This window comes from Apteryx mantelli, chromosome 1 (genome assembly GCF_036417845.1).
Source record: "Apteryx mantelli isolate bAptMan1 chromosome 1, bAptMan1.hap1, whole genome shotgun sequence".
Lineage (NCBI taxonomy): Eukaryota > Metazoa > Chordata > Aves > Apterygiformes > Apterygidae > Apteryx > Apteryx mantelli.
Window position 1 is genome coordinate 80,955,941 of NC_089978.1, and position 16,498 is coordinate 80,972,438.

At 35.3% G+C, this 16,498-nt stretch overlaps 1 protein-coding gene across 16 annotated transcripts in view; it reads left to right on the forward strand.

The window, feature by feature from the left end:
- STS (steroid sulfatase) overlaps window positions 1-16,498 on the forward strand; it is a 148,469-nt gene that overhangs the window by 64,617 nt on the left and 67,354 nt on the right. For 15 of the 16 annotated variants that reach the window (XR_010884107.1, XR_010884106.1, XR_010884111.1 and 12 more), the window contains one exon: window positions 8,865-9,002. The exons of the other annotated variant lie outside the window; for it this stretch is intronic. Coding sequence is in view for 4 of the 15 variants with exons in the window: in XM_067296265.1 (XP_067152366.1) it covers window positions 8,865-9,002 (138 nt within the window). In the remaining 11 variants the exon portion in view is untranslated. The remainder of the gene's footprint in view (window positions 1-8,864; window positions 9,003-16,498) is intronic. 16 annotated transcript variants of the gene reach the window in all.

Below are 16,498 nucleotides of genomic sequence, written 5' to 3' on the forward strand. Positions count from 1 at the left end.
TTTTATGAGGAATATTAATTCCATCTTGATAAAAATCCACTTTATTTTATGGTATGTGATTTACAGTAAATGTTTAAGCCTTGCTCCCAAATTCAGCAAAGATGATCGACTCTTAAAAGACAACAAACATCTAGGCTCTGATGTCAACACATTTTATGCCAGTTCCAGGGCCAATTTTGTTTAATAAAAATTATAAAAATGAAACAAACATTGACAAATGCTTGAAAATTTTCAAAAAAGTGTGGAGGATTAAAATATGGGGTTACATTTCTTATCTTGTTTTAAATGCTTTATGCTTTAATCTGTCATATTGGTATTATGCATTTGGATCTAAGAGCATATACATGTTCGGTTTAAAATTGACTGCAAAATAGACCCTCTGACACTAATAAATGTTTAAACCTATTAAGATATAGAGAAGAGTTTCTTTTAATAATCTCCAATTACTGTATCAATCAGCATATATTGAAATGATCAAATATCTGAAGCCTCCACCTGACAGTCTAGTTCAAAAGTGAATAGCATCCTTTAATTGTCATTGCAGTTTGCCTAGGTCCTGCCCAAAGGAAACATTTCCAAAATTTGGATGGAAAACATGCGAAACCTCAGAGTGGGGAAGTAGACAGTGTCTTTTGCATTATGCATCTTACTTATATGTGTGAAATGGCATCTTTTTTCTCAGATGTGTGCAGAATGAAGATGTAAATTTACCCAAAAAGTTATCACAGCTGTCATGGAAAATGCAAATGCAATAGACCCTTCTGAAGTTGCATGACCATATCTCTCATTTTAGCATTTTAAGCAGGCTAAAAATTAGGATTTACATTAGAAATACATAGTCTTATGTTGAACAGATGTAAGGTCTAAAAGTGAATTTCAAGCAACACGTTTATTAGCTAATTTAAATACTAATAAGCAGATAGCCACCAAATAGCTATACTTTTAACCTTTAATGATCCCCAAAACTTTATCTTTGCAGTGGTGTAGCAGTCATGTAATTATGGAAACCTTGCCGTTCTGCATTGTCTATACTGCAGCTACACTTAGAGCTCTTCACAACCTTCATAACCACATCTTAACTCTGTACTTTATAATCCACAAGAGGATGAAAAGTACCATTTATATACATATAAAATATCATTCCAAGTTGCAGGTTTACAAAATAATTTAAATCCTATGTGATTTTGAAAATAAGAGATGTGGTACTTATTTCTAGGAAAAACTTATGCATAATTGTAAGTCAAAATTTGGTTGATATATTCATAGCTGCTAAGCAGTGCGTGTCTAATCTGCTGTGCACTGTGCTAAAAATTTATCCTGAGGGTCTGAAAGGCATGTTATACTTACAAGACTGTAAAAACAGCCACAAGCCAATTACAAGTTTAAACTTACAGGGCAATCCAAATCCAAACACAAAGCAAATTCATACTAATAGCTTAACTGTCCACACACCAAAGATAGCTTTGGTTTTTGCAGAAGACTGGCCTTCTTCAAGCCCTTAGGCTAATTTGATGCGTCTAACCCTAAGTCTAGTGTAATCCAACAAGAGAAAATAACTTGATATTCCGCAGACTTCCCAAATACTGATTTGAATGGTAATTTATCCTACACTGTAGATATTTAAACCTGAGGCAATTACCGTTACTTTCCCTCATCATGAAAAGAATTAAGAACTTTGGGGGCCAAATTCATTCATCTTAAGGTATGTCAGCTGCATATAAAAATGCATATTTTGTTTCATCAACTATAAAAGGTGTCTGTAGAAACTACAGTATCTGAGATGAGGATGTGTCCATTGTAGGTAAATCCCACCCATTATATATCTACAATGTACTGTCCTTATGCACATGTGGAGATCATTTGTGTTAGCACGGTAGTTTCAATGCGGGATACATCAATCCTACCTCTTTTTGAACTGCCAACACTGGCAAGTCTGGATTGTCTTTCAAGCTGGAGAGTTAATGTGGAGTGTAGATCAAGATGACCTTCCTATGTATCCTTCTTCTTTGCTGTTTTCCACTTTCTACTTTCCTATCCCAGAAAAGCTACAAGGTACCCCATGGAATAGGCCAAGTTAAAAAGAACCAGAAATTAGCTTTTAAAATGAGTGAATAGATAAGGAACTGTTATTAAGATAAGCAGTTAACTTATAGTTAGCATATTAATACTGCAGATTTTTCAGCCAGTGTCCCATACCCAAAGAAAGCATCAAATAAATTATTGTGTTGTATATAAATATTGTTATATATATTTGAAAGAATGATACATATGTAATGCATACATTATGATATATCACTCATGTGGGAGTCATGTAATCATAATTTATGGATTACTTAATTCCTCAGTTGTTCAGAGATACCAGGAGGTACATTCTCAGGTAGTATATGCCAGTGTTACTCAAGTGTCTTTGCAGCAACTACATTTATATATTTTGCTCCTGCTGCTATAGTTTCTAAATATCATACAGATCATCTAAATCTCATCTGCTTAAGAAAAGGGAGAGGACATGCACAGGAGAGGAACACCACTGAAATAAACCTATAAATAGGTCTCCAGATCCCTATAGCTGATATATATGAGAAGCGACATCAGCTGTATATTTTCCTGCATCTGGGGCTGCAGAAGAGACCTTGGCCAACTTCAGCAGAAAATGCTATTGAAGAAGTATCACACAACCTCCACTCCTTTTGGTCCATCCCCTCTGCTGCAGCTACTCCTCCTGTGCTTGACTCCATGGTTGACTTTTTCTCACTCTGCTGCCTGGTTTGGCTCATACACACAAAACTCTCTCCCAATGTGGAGAGAAACCAATGCCTACCAGCTCTGTGACCCTGATCTTCTTTTGTAGTCTGGTTCCAAGATTAGCAAGTAGTGTAGCACAATAGAAGGGGGCCAGCTGGTGCTGAGGGCTCAGTGTCCAGACTTTCAGCATATCAGCAGAGATGTGAAATCTGTTACTTCAGACCAGTTCTACTCTGGTCCCAGGGACTAAATGCCTATCAGCAGTTGGAGTGCATTAGGTGCACTGGAGTCCATCCTTCAGTGTAGTTTCATTTGAAAGGAATCCGGTTCACAGAATCCAGGAGTGCTTTGCTCTGCAAACAGTAGTATATTAAGTGGCGATGATCATATTTACTTCGAATGTGCACTCCTGATCCTAATTAAAACACTAATGTAGATGTGCTTTTTCAGAACCAGATGCTACTTGTTTGGCAGAATGTCCTGTTGACATTGAAGATGCCACTAACTTATAATATTAGGAACTCAGCAAATCTGAAAATCCAACTTTGTACTTTTGAGAAGACTTCATTACATGGGCTGTTTCCATAGCATGAGTTTAAAAACAATAGTAGCATAGTATAACTGATACAAGACTTTCCACTGAATCTACACTCCACTTTCTTTTGCAGGAATTATTATATGTTGTGTAATTAGTCATGCATTGATTTTCTGCTTTAGTCAAAGTTATATTTATTATTGCTCACTGTCACCTTTGAGCTTCATATGTTTATGCTGCCTCTGTACAGAATCACCTGTCTCCTGGTGTCTGTGTTCTGTTGACTGGCTAAATAATGTGCCATCACATCAATCTGTTGCTTCTTCTGAGAATTTCCACTTGCCAGTGGTTGTATTCTAGCTCTGAATGTTAAACGAGTTGCATGCAGAGTTGATGTACTGTTCACTATATGTGCAGCAACTTCTTGTCTTGCTGTCAATGGTTTTATTATTTTCCATCTTTACCTCAAGTGTTGTGCTCAATGACTAGGTCTGAAAGTGATAATTACTTCCCCACTGATGAGACAAACTGATTTACATATTTATCAAGGGGAAACTGGATGGCTCTGAGCATACCACAGAAACATTTGCATATTTATAACCTGAAATGTACAAAAGCTAAAATTAAGATATGGATGTCTTGGTCTTAGTTACTAAGCTTGTTTTTATACAAAGGTTTTAGTCAGTGGATTTTTGTAATCAGATCAGTGCATTAAAGAGTGAATGGTTCTGAAAAATCAACACAGAGTTTAAATTGATTGTTAGCTTGTGGATGATGGTTTGAGAAATGGCAACATTAAGTTTAAGGTGAAAATCTTAGCCCTTGTGCCCTGAGGATATGATGAATGGTGGAATTATCTTAATTTAACTCCTGTAGCAGGAGGAAAGTCCCAAGGGGTTTACTAGGTAGTGGCTATATAGTTGAATGGCTTCAATATCTTTTCTGCGAGGAATATTGGCTTCCAGATGCATATGCATATAATTTCTAGAAGTTTATCTAATTATTCATAACATTCCTAGCTTGCCAGTGTCAGAACTAAACCCCCTCAGTTGGTGACAAGTTAATTGTGATTCTGGTTAGTAATACTAACCAAAAGCAGGCAATTCTGAAACAGAGATTAACCAAAAGTATTATCTGCTGAGGTTTTCTAGATTCTAGAGCTTTTTTCTCATATTATCATCAAGATGCCAAATTATTTCAAGTTAAGGCATTTTACACTTCTCTCTTATTGATTTCAAATGACAGTAAGCTAATTTATGAAGCAAAAACATTATTTCATGTGCTTGCTTGCTTAAATCTTTGAACGGATTTCTAAGTCGCTAACAAATTTGTAAACACTTCATTGTTTTTCCACGTTTGTACCTTGTTTTCTCAAATGAATTTTCATTGTTTATAATCCTTATATACTAACGTGCATGAATATAGTGTGAGTTTTATGCAGTTCAAAACCTCAGAAATTGTGTTCAGCATTAGAGAGGCTTCTTCAGCTAGCATTTATATTGTGTTCGACAAGCTGAACAATGTCATGGTGCCTTCTGTTTCCTCCCAAAGAGTGCAGTCAGTTGCTCGTGAGTTTCACATGGCTATCACTCTATAGAAATTGTCATCTTCACTTTAAGAGAGAAAGAACTCTGTATAATTTAACATACCTTGAAGGATGAGTGGACAGCAGAATGTAGAGCGCTGCATATTTTGGAGGAAGCTTTACCTAAATTTTGAAATGTTGTTTTATTTGTTAAAACAATTAACATCTTAATTCTCTCATTAATATATTTTGTAATTTTAAAAATTACAAATGAAAGAAAAGTGTCCAGTGATCTCATTCCTTTGTCTTCTGCAACATTAGCCACCTAAATGTGGGCTAGGTTGGGTATACATTCCTAGAATGGCAATATCTATAAATTTAATCTTAAATTCTAATTGCTCAACAGTTTCAGCAATTATACAGCTCCTTCAGTGTTGAATTGATTTTGCTGTTCAGAATGTTATCTTTCAAATTTTGTTTTGTTTAAATCAGAAAAAACATGTGAACAGAGGCATCTGTAGAGATCATTACAGCTGTTAATTTTTTAGAATATAACTTTCAAGTGAGTCTTTTCAGTCAAGAGTCCTTCCATTTTATTATTAATTTCAGACATTGGGTATAACAAACCATTACTGCTTTAACAGAGCTATAGTTTTCCTAGTGTTTTGACTTATTCTTCCTGTAGTTTGATAAGCTGTGTAAGGTCTTTGCTTCCACAAAATCCTTTTAATTTTTTATTGCTTCCTGCAACTAGAAATGGTTTTAAAGGGGAAGCTAAGCCAGCTGAAGCTCCATCTTGTAATTCAAGAGCACATAACATGAGATACGCTTCCAGTCATATTTTATGGGTGAAGCAGTACAGTTTTACCATCTTCTCTTACTGAGACATCATTTTTCTGTTCAACATGCTGATAAAAATGTGTTAAAGCTCATGCAGTTGCATATCCAGCAGTTTGGGTGGGATTCATCTTACCTTCCCTGATATCTAATATAAAGGTATTTATTTTTGAGCTAGTTGCCTATCTTTCCTGTTTTAGCAGCAGGGGAAAAAAAAGGCCATTTCACGGTTGTGATTCACCTCATCCAAGGGTGGATAGCTACAATAGGTTAGATAAATCTCCTTGTTTGGAGGAGCCATTGAGTGGCGTTTCCTAGGAATAGTTATACATCAAACAGCTTAATTCTGAAGTCTCACTGAAATCTGTAGAAATAACAATAATGGAAGAGTTAGTGTCAAAAAAGAAGTTTAAAATATTATAAGAAAACAGTAAAAGATGTATTTTGCTGGTTTTGTAGTATTTGCTTCCAAAATTGATATAATACTGTGTGTTAGATGTACCTATTCACAGAGATCCACAATACATTCTTTCTATTTTTCTTCTGTTTTGGTTACCATTTAGAAATGCTAATATGTTAATATATTGCTTGTGTTAATGTTAACCACAGCATTCAAATGCACTTTAATAGGCCTTATCTCATGGTAGCACACACTTTATTGCTTATTTATACAGTGTTCCTTCTAAAAGGTGTCAGTGTTCAAGATGAAAATAGAAATGGAAGTTTTGCTTCATTTCTGTGACTGCATTGTATGTCCATTCTCCCATAGCAGTGTTATTTGAATTACCACCATCTTTACTGAAAATTATTGTTGCTAAAATAAGTTGTCATTTTAGTATTTATTAGTTAACCCTAATGTAGCTAAGCCACCTTCTGTTAAAAAAAATAAAGAAAGTAAATAATGGAAATTTTGCCACTGAAATCAACAAGCTTTGGATGACACTGTCTCTACATTGTTTTTTTCTGAAATAGATACTCCTTGAGTGTTAGAATTATTCATTCTTTTTTGAGCCCAAGTCAAGCTACTCAACTTTGTTTTGTTAAAAAAAAAAAAAAAGATAATGATGACTTTTATTTAATTAATTGTGATAGAGTGAGACATTTTTCATTGCTTCTCATTTTTCCCAGATTAGTTAGGAAATCAAAATGGCCATTATTGAATGACAGCAGGTGTCCCTGATCACCAGAGACATTGACTGGTCTTTTATCATATGCTTATTTTAATATGATATATTGTGAGTGGAATTCTTGTTTTATTTTCATTTTGTTTTATATGCTGGCTGAATTAAAAACTCCAGGTTCATCAATGAAAACTGTGCAGATAAAAAATGTATTTGTGCATATCATTACATATTTATTTCTTTGTACAATCTCATTATTTTTATCATCATAACATCAGAAAATCAGAAAGTTATATAGGTTGAAAGGGAATTCTGGAGGTCGTATGGCCCAATACCTTCATGTAATGTCCTAACTTGCCTGTATGCTTCACTTTTTTCTCATTACTGCCACCTTCCCACTTAGTAAGTACACTTAGTAAGTACCACTTACCACTTAGTAAGTATCACGTCCAAACAATTTCAGAAGCCAATGATGAATTGCCTCTTCCTTTTCTGGTGCTTAGTCCACCTGCTACAGCAAGCAAATGACTTGTCAGATGGATATGCATGAGCCGTTACCCAAATTTCCCTCAAACCCACCAGCTTTAAAATGTCAGCCTTTGAAACAGATTTTCCTCAGCTCTGTTGGGAAATTTCAACTCCCACGAGGTTTCAAAATTTACATAAACAAATTCTCCTACTCTTAAGTTTCTTCTTTGCTCCTAGTTTACAAACAAGAACAATAAGCATCACTTATTTAACTGCTGACGTTCCTTTATTGAAAGTCCAGTCATTTGAGCTGCTGAGAAATGAAGGCAGTCAACCTTTTTTTAGAAAGGCAATTTTAGAATACTATAGCATTAATAGACAAGTGATTAGAAACAGGGTGAGATAACTACTCCTCATCCAGAAGAGCATAGCAACCAAATGATGATCTGAAAATAGTTGAAGAAGGCTACTTCCTTATGAAACAAGCTCTGTTTTTCTAAGTTATCTCATCCTGTTTGACACAGTAATTATGCATCAGCTGATGAATTAATTCTTAGTGGACAGATGAGCAAGTCAAAATTAACATTCAGATTGGACCATTCTTGGATGTTTAAGTAAAAAAGATAAAGAAAAAATGGTTGTGAAGACAGAATTATCTTTATACACTCTGGGATATCTGAAGGACAAGGTTAAAGCTCATTTGGAGGGTGATGTGAAGAAGTATATTCTTATACTTTGGTCAGTTTCCAGGACCAATAATTTTACATTCCTAATCAGTATAAAATTCACTGGAGCAAGTTACAAAGAGTGGCTTCACTCTCATTCATACAGAAGCCGTCTTAAAAGAACTCGGACACTCTAAATAGGTTTAAAAGTAATTTATGTGCACTGCAAGGCTCCTCTACAGTGCCAAAGTAGTGTAAGGAGCCTTTTGTTTAAATGAAAAGTGAGCCCACGGTGCCTCGGAGTCTCACAGCATATCCATATGGATTCTTCTTTTAAATATGTGCATATGTGTGTGTTTATTACCTTACACACTTTGAGCTTAGTCAGTGTCTGTTTGTATATGACCAGAAATTAGTGACTGATTACTAGGTTAGATAATGAAACCATGAGGCTTCCGGAGGCACTCCATTCATTAATTCATTTTTCTTTTGGAGTGTTTTATTCTAACATTCACACTGAGATATTTGCCATGCTGCCTCTGTAGGTTGCTAGGCAGCAAAGCTTTACCCCCCAGCTTCACCCCCAGATCTGTTCTGCATGCTGTGACTCTTTCAGATATCCTCAACAGTTTGAATCTTCTTGCTGTGGGGTTTTCTTGATTGAGAACAACTGCTTCCAAAGGTCACTGACTCTCTGTGGATCAGCCCTTTTCTCTGATGTGCACAAATCTTCTCATTTTATACTTCCAGAAACCCCGCAGCAATGGAACCATAGTCTTGATTGCAACAGACTTTTTGCAGTTGTCCCCTGCTGTATGTTGCATAGTGCCACTTGCCTATCTATAATAATATTTTTATGTAAACTAAAAAGTCATAAGGACAAAAGATATTTGTATACACCACAGTTAACCAAAAAAGCCACCCAAAGACATTAAAGCTGTGCTTTTTTTCTTGTTTCCTTTTTCTTTTAGGACGGATTCTGGATGTTTTGGAGAAAAGTAATCTGAACAATAAAACTCTTGTATACTTTACATCTGACCAAGGGGCTCATGTTGAAGAAATCTCTAGTTCTGGAGAAGTCCATGGAGGGTATAATGGCATTTATAAAGGTGAATGTTCTCTGTTGATTTTTAAAGTGTGTGCCAAAAACTACTTGTTTTTGCTCCAAATTCTTAATATACTTTGTGGCTAAAAAATTCTGAACTCTTCTTCTTACTAGTAAGCTTCTCATGACTGTCATTCTAAGTCTAAACAAAGGCAAGGGCTTTCTTGTCAAGTATGGTGACTCAACCAGAGCTCTGTTGGGATTTAACACTAACAAGTATACTGTTAAACTGGCCAGAGTTCCAGCTTTGGAAAGATGTTAGTTCATAGTACTTTGCTATCATGACTGGATAATAGAATAAGAAGGAAAAAGAAAAAGGTTGTGAGTTATCAGAAATCATCAGAAGGAGCTAAGTACTGTGGGGTAATTGGGATCACACAAAGGGAGTGTAAAGAGAGAAGATGGCAGAAGCAACGACAGGGTCCAGTGTATTTTTTACAGAAGATGTAAAAAAGGACATTTAAGTTAAATAGGAAAAATGAAGAGCTGGATTGAGTCTGGGATGGGCAAGCACCACAACAGCCAGAAGAGGACAAGATTTCAAGCAGAAGAGTCTGAGCTGGAGGAGACAGTTTTGAAAATGATGTGTAACATACCTATTAAATTCAGGACTGATTTGAAGATGGGGAGTCTTTAGTTAAAAGGAAAGAGTTTAGTTGTTTTCTTTCAGCATGGGTCATAAGACAATTAATACTCCAAATTCTGATTATTCTGTGGAGGCTTCAAGCCTGTTTAAAGTCTGCTTTATTTTAATGCACTTTTCTCTGTGATATTGCATGATAACACTGAAAGATATTGTTTTGTTGCAATATGGTGATCTTGTAGAAAAAAATCTAGCTTAGTAAATAACCTTTTTCATTTTGTCCATACCCATACCCATATTCCTGGCATTATGATCCTTTAAGTCATCAGGACTGTAATATAATATATAATATTGGACACCTTTGAGAATGTGGTGTCAACATGGTGATGAACATAATTATTGTCAACAACATATTTTTGAGAATAGCAAAACAAGAAGAGATATTAATGGGATGAGAGAATGAAGGATGTGGAGACTGAGGAATTCTGTTTGATGCATAGTTACAACATTCAGTCACGGACTGCTCATAACAAAAGACAGATAGACAACACTCAAATACAAAGTAAAGGATTCACCGTGACAGACTACAGAAGACAATGTTTTTCAGTGTGGAAAAGTGCCCAGTGTGAGCATATAGCATCTGGGAAATGAACCTCAAAAAGTTTTTAATAACTTTCAATTTTATTGAAATAGGAAAGGAATGCTTGGTTTTGTTATTTTAATAATGCAGTGAATATTCTTGTCCTTTTACCAGAGATAATGTTCCTTTCATTCTGTGATCAGAAAGTGATTGTGTAATTTTTTTTCCTCATATTTCAGGGAACAAAACCTAAGAAACCCAACAATTTTTGTAAAGTCATTTACCAAACTTCCAACTTTTAGTTGTTTAGAAAGAGAAGCAAATTGTCTTTAGGTATCATTGCAAAAAACAAACAAACAAACAAAAAAAACCCACTATTGCAGAATCACAGAATAGTTGAGGTCAGAAGGCAGTTCTGGAGATCATCTAGTCCAAACCCTCTACTCAAAGCAGGGTCAGCTAAAGCAGGCTCCTTAGGGCTGTGTCCAGTCAGGTTTTCAATATCTCCAAAGATGGAGATTCTACAACGTCTCTGGGCAACCTGTTCCAGTGTTTGACCTCTCTCAAATTAAAAAGATTTTTCTTGTGTTTATATCAAATTTCTTGTATTTCAAGTTGTGCCCATTGCTTCTTGTCCATTCACTGTATACCACTGAGGAGAGTTTGGCTCTGTCTTTTTATTCCCACCAAACAGGTGTTTATAGTCATTTATAAGATCTCCCCCGAGCCCTCTCTTCTCCAGCCTGAATACAGCCCAACAGTGGACACAGTGTTCCAGATATGACCTCACCAGGGCTAAGCAGAGGGGAAGGATCATCTCCCTCATCCTGCTGGCATTGCTTTTCCTAATGCATCCTAGGATATTGGTGGTCTTCTTTGCCACAAGGGCACATTGCTGGCTCATGCTTAACTTGGTGTCCACCAAGACCCTAGGTCCTCTTCTTCAGAGCTGCTTTCCAGCAGGTCACCCCCCCCAGCCTGTACTGGTGCATGGGGTTATTCCTCCCTAGGTGCAGGACCCTGCACTTGCCTTTGTTGAACTTCATGAGGTTCCTCTCCGCCCACCTCTCCAGCCTGTCCAGGTCTCTCTGAATGGCAGCACAGCCTTCTGGGGTATCAGCCACTCCTCCCAGTTTTGTATCATCTGCAAAACCTCAAAAGGGAAGAAAGGTAGAGACATATATAGCAGGCAATGCCCAAGCTGTGAGGTTACAAACTATCAGATGGATCCCCTTGGGCTACAAAGCCTAACACCTGAGTGAAATGTGTCCTGAACATTAGTACTTAGGCCTTGCGTAGTGCTTTATGTAATTAAGAAACCATATGGTTACATTTTTGTAGCTGTAGGCTCCGCCTGAGGTATTTTAGCTAGGCTTCTTTTAGAAGCTCTAAAAAGTATTTACTTTGCAGAATGTCAGGCATGAGACACAGGATAAATGATGAGGAGGAGAAAAGAAAACACACACTTTGGGGAATGTGCTTTCCTGAGGAGCTTTGATTGAATGGAGTCTTTTCTATCAACCCTTGCAAAATTTGGTATTTGTACTTAAAGAATGAGAACAATTCGAAATAGATCTTAGCTGAATTAATGAAAATCTGATTGATAGAGTTAGCTATGGAGAAAAAAAAAACTTTTTAAAATGAATTATGGCATGGTTTACAGTTGTCACTTAAGCTATGCTGGCAAATACTGTAATATACTTCGGGAAAGAAAAGAATCAATATATAAGAAACAAAATAATTATTGTATTAATAATAATTATTGTATTGAGAGACATTCTTAATGAAATAAAAAAATTAAAGATCTATACAATCAGTTGAATATACTTTTGCTATTTAAAAATAATACAGTAAATTCCATTTTATCTTCCACTCTCTCCATCTCCAAATTAGTCCTCAGTTTAATAGGTATGCTATGCATCATTTCAAAACAGCAGAAGTGGAAGTGATCAATTAATAACATAATTAGCAATTTTCATTTTAATACATAAGGATTTATATATATTAACAGTCAAATACAATGAGATGTATTAAATCGGTATACATCTCTGACTGATCTAATGAAAACCAGGCCTGTGAAGTTCTGAAGTCTCAGGCACAATATAATAATTTGCCTAAAAAAGCAGTGAGACACTTTTTATGCTGCTTGTGCTCATGTATGCATGCACTGTGAATTTGCTTCATCTGATGAGTAGTTTGCAAAATGGGGAGGCATGTATATCCTTTTCTCCTTGCCTCTGCTAGACAATCTCAATTACTTACCTTTGTGTGTATGAGCTCTGTATGAATGCAAATATGAGTCAAGCCAGTTAACCCTCTTGTCAGAGCTGGAGCAGGATACTCAGCAATAATTGGCTCTGTCCTAAATCAAAAGCTCTCAACAGATCTCCATAATTTGAACTCACTAATTTGTCTTGATATCCAGCCAGATCAGCACCAATAATAATACTTAAGAGGAGTTTGGAGAGTTAGGCTAGCACTGCAAAACTGAATGCAAAAAAAGGGACATTTCTCTTCATGGTTTTTACTACTCTTGATTCTGACTGTGGAACAGTCACAATAAATTTGGATATCACTTGAAATTAAAAACTGGAGTTTACATAGTGTTTAATTAGTTGCTGTCAGTACTGAGTCTGACTTATCTCTTCAGTATCCTTTTTTAGAAGATGTTATATAGTAATATAGAAGTGTAAGGATTGCCTTGATGGCCTTTTTTTCCAATGTTCTTTTTCTGACAGTTGTCAGGATCAGAAGCCTCAGTGAATAAAGAAGATCCCTAGGAAGATCTCCTCCTAATCCTAAATAATATGATCTGGTTTAAGACATGAATCCTGACAGTTTAGAGTCTATAAAGAGTTTTAGCCTTAGCTGTTAGAACTTTTCTTCTTAAATATCAGAGCCCACTAAGTCTTTCCAAGTTCTTAGCACAGCCTGAATTATTTGGCAATTAATTCCATAATATAGATGAGACGTTTCTTTCATTTAATATTTTAAAGTGGGGCTCTTGTGAATTTCATTGACCATCTCCTTGAAGTGCAGTGCTCTTTCCTCACTGAGGTAGGAATAGTAGAATAACTTATTATACCTTCCCCAGCTAACCTTTGTTTTTTATGCTTTTATCATGCCTCCATTCCCCCTAATGCCTAATTCAGAAAAGAATTGTCTGTTCGATCTTTCTTCACCCCTAATTTCTTGTTCTTGTTATTTTTTTCCTGAACTATTTCTAATTGTGCAATGTATCCTTTTAAAATGGCTTGACAGGTACTGCCATTTAGTGTTTGCCATGAAGTATCACTATCCATTTATACAATTGCATTTTAATATTATCTATTTCATTCTATATACTGCCTGTAATCTTTGTTATTAATTACAGATGTGCATTAAGCATAAGTCTTCACCTAGCTTTTTTTTCTTAAATGCACAGTTAATTTTATAGTTTGATAGCATAGAGTCTAGTTCAGTTATTTTTACCTCTAATGTGCATTACCTTGCAGACATTTATACAGAATTTGAACTTACATCTTGTTGCCCATTCATCCAGCTTGGTATGAAGTCCATTATCTTTTCTTCATAGTGTGTTCAACCTGTGTAACTGTGTCTTATCCACAGATTTCAATTTCACAGCTCTGTCCTCTTCCAAAATTGAAGTGAATAACAATAACAAAGGACTTAGTACAGAGTAGCATCAAGGTAACTTGCTATTAACTTTTTTGCCAAGTGACATACACAGGCTGTTTATTTTATCTCTTTGTTTCCTGCCTGTTAGTCAGATTTTGATTCATGACAACCTTTTGTATCCTACCCTATGATTAATGTTCCAGAAACTTTTCCTGAAGGTCCTTGTCAAAGACCTTTCAAAGGTTTAAATCTAGATACAGCATCAAAACCAAAAATGTAGTAGCTATTTTCAGTTAGAATTTCTTCCCAACAATTCAAGTACCTCTTTCTTGAGTTCCTTAAGGACTCTTTGGTGCATACATGACAATATAATTTTTCCTGGTTACTTAGCGGTTTTAAGTGACTAGTTTCTCTCGGAAAACTGCTTCTGACAATCACTGCCCAAGGCTACATCAACTTCATTATCCAAAAAAGAAAAAAAAGTCCTGGGCTATTAGTTCATTTGGAAGTTTCCAGTTCATGAAATCTATTTTTTTTAATCTTCTCTGTTTCTATGCATTTTCCTATTTAGCTCTTTATAGTCCATATCAGATCTCTCAGTGATTCATATATTGACGTATGTGACATATAACTTGCAACCTATTTATTAATAACATATAATTTATTATAACTTATAACATATAAATTATGCTCCTGTTTATCCTCTCAAAATAAACATTTCCAAATTGAAATAGGAAAAGGGTTGTGTTTAATTGAAGGCTCTTCCTAAAAGAGACTGTGTCCTTTTTCTGTTAAGAGATATGGATCGTTGAGACATTGTTTTCTTATTTGATATCCATAATACCTGCACTAACTTCTTTTTAGCTCTTTTTCTCTAGCTTTCTCATTAGTATGACATCTACAATTTAAATATCTCCATTTGTGCTAATCACCTTAGCTCTCCTTAAGGAGTAGAAATAAGGTTAGTTTTTCTGAACTGCTTTAGATATCTACTCTAGGATAAATGAATAGAATATCAGATGTACCTATTTCTCTCCATTGAATAAACAGGAAGCTTAAGATGACTAGTCTAAAGGATGTCTAAATACATTTTGATGAATCTCAACTGTTGTTATTCTTCTTTGGTACCCCTGAGATATTGAATCCAATTAATTTGTGGTCATTTTTATTTAGTTCCTTAGTGACTTGTTTCTTGAATTAGCTTCAGTATGTTATAAAATAAGTTTCTCCTTTTGTATACTTCATAGCAGCAAACGCTGAATGCATTGACAACTTTTCTCTTGACTGTGCCTCATTATGCCATTTCACAACTTTATTTGCAGATAGTGGAAGTCCTGCCTCATTATCACTTGTTGACATTATCTCACTCTGTTACTTATGGGATTTTCCATTGAGTGTCCTTGTATCTCTTGTTATTCTTACTGCCAGTTTCTTTTAGATACATAGCTACATATATATTAATTGTGCCTTGAACTGCCAATTTAGGAACACTGTCTGTCTTTGTATTTATGAAGCATTTAGCACAATGGATACGGATCCTACCTGAGGCATTTGGCTCCTGTTATGCTACTAAATTGGGTCATGAGTTCTAATGCTAATGGATATGAGGTGAAACACTGATAATGGCAAACCATTTAAACAACACTCATTTTCTTAAGTGCTTTGTGCCTTAGAAATAATATATTCATAATTAATTTATTTGTTAATCCATGAAAAATAGTAAATCAATGTTTATTAAGGACTTGGGCCCCGATTTTCTAAATCAGATCTGTTATAGATCTGTGAGAGCTAAACAAGGACTGGAAGAACCAATTACCTTGTATTTTATTGAAATATATTATTTTTATACAATTTAATGTACTGCAGAGATAAGTTTATTCATCAGTGTTTTTCAAAGTCATTAGTAAGTCTTTACCTATCTGTAAATAACAGCAAAATCAAATTGACCATTATTTTTGCCTATGCTAATGCATATTAAGTGATATTAAGTGGGAGTTTCACTTTTTGAGAGAAGCAGGAATTTTCCTTTGTTTCCAATGCACTGTGTTTTTATATTCTCTGAAATGTTCCGGATTTTCGGAATAATCAACCCATCTTGTAATTTTGAATAAAGCAGAAAACATCCTGAGAGATTGTATGAGATGTCTGCATGAGCTATGTTTATTAGATTCACCTATATGAGAACAGTTCAGGTTGAAAATTTTAAAAAGTACATGAAATGGATTGAAAATCAATAAAGTAAAGAGGCTAGTAAGTGGACTTACCAATAAAAATAAATAGTTGTTTGACAGTTTCATAGGGCATGCAATAGTAACCAGTTTTGATTCTTAATATTTGTAGCTTAAAGTCCAGCTGGGCAGAGTAATTAATTTCTATTTATTAGTGTTTCATCCAAGAGAATAAATAGATGGTGGAGTCCTTGCTTTTATAGGAAGGAAAGGGTAGTATGCTTATAATCCAAGTGAGCTAAGAAAGTTCTTTTAAATAGTCTTCATCATTCATCATTCAAAATATTAATAGGGATATACCACAGAGTTCTCCTTTAGTTCATTCTCCTTTTGTACAAGCTCTATCCCCAGAGTTAGGTAATAGCAGTCAATTTAAACCAGAGGGAGGAAAAAAAAAAGATATTCTTTTAACTGAGATTTGAAGTGAGGTGAAAATGGAACTTTGAGATCATGTTGTGGATGACTGCAGAGAGTTATGTCTGTACTTTGCC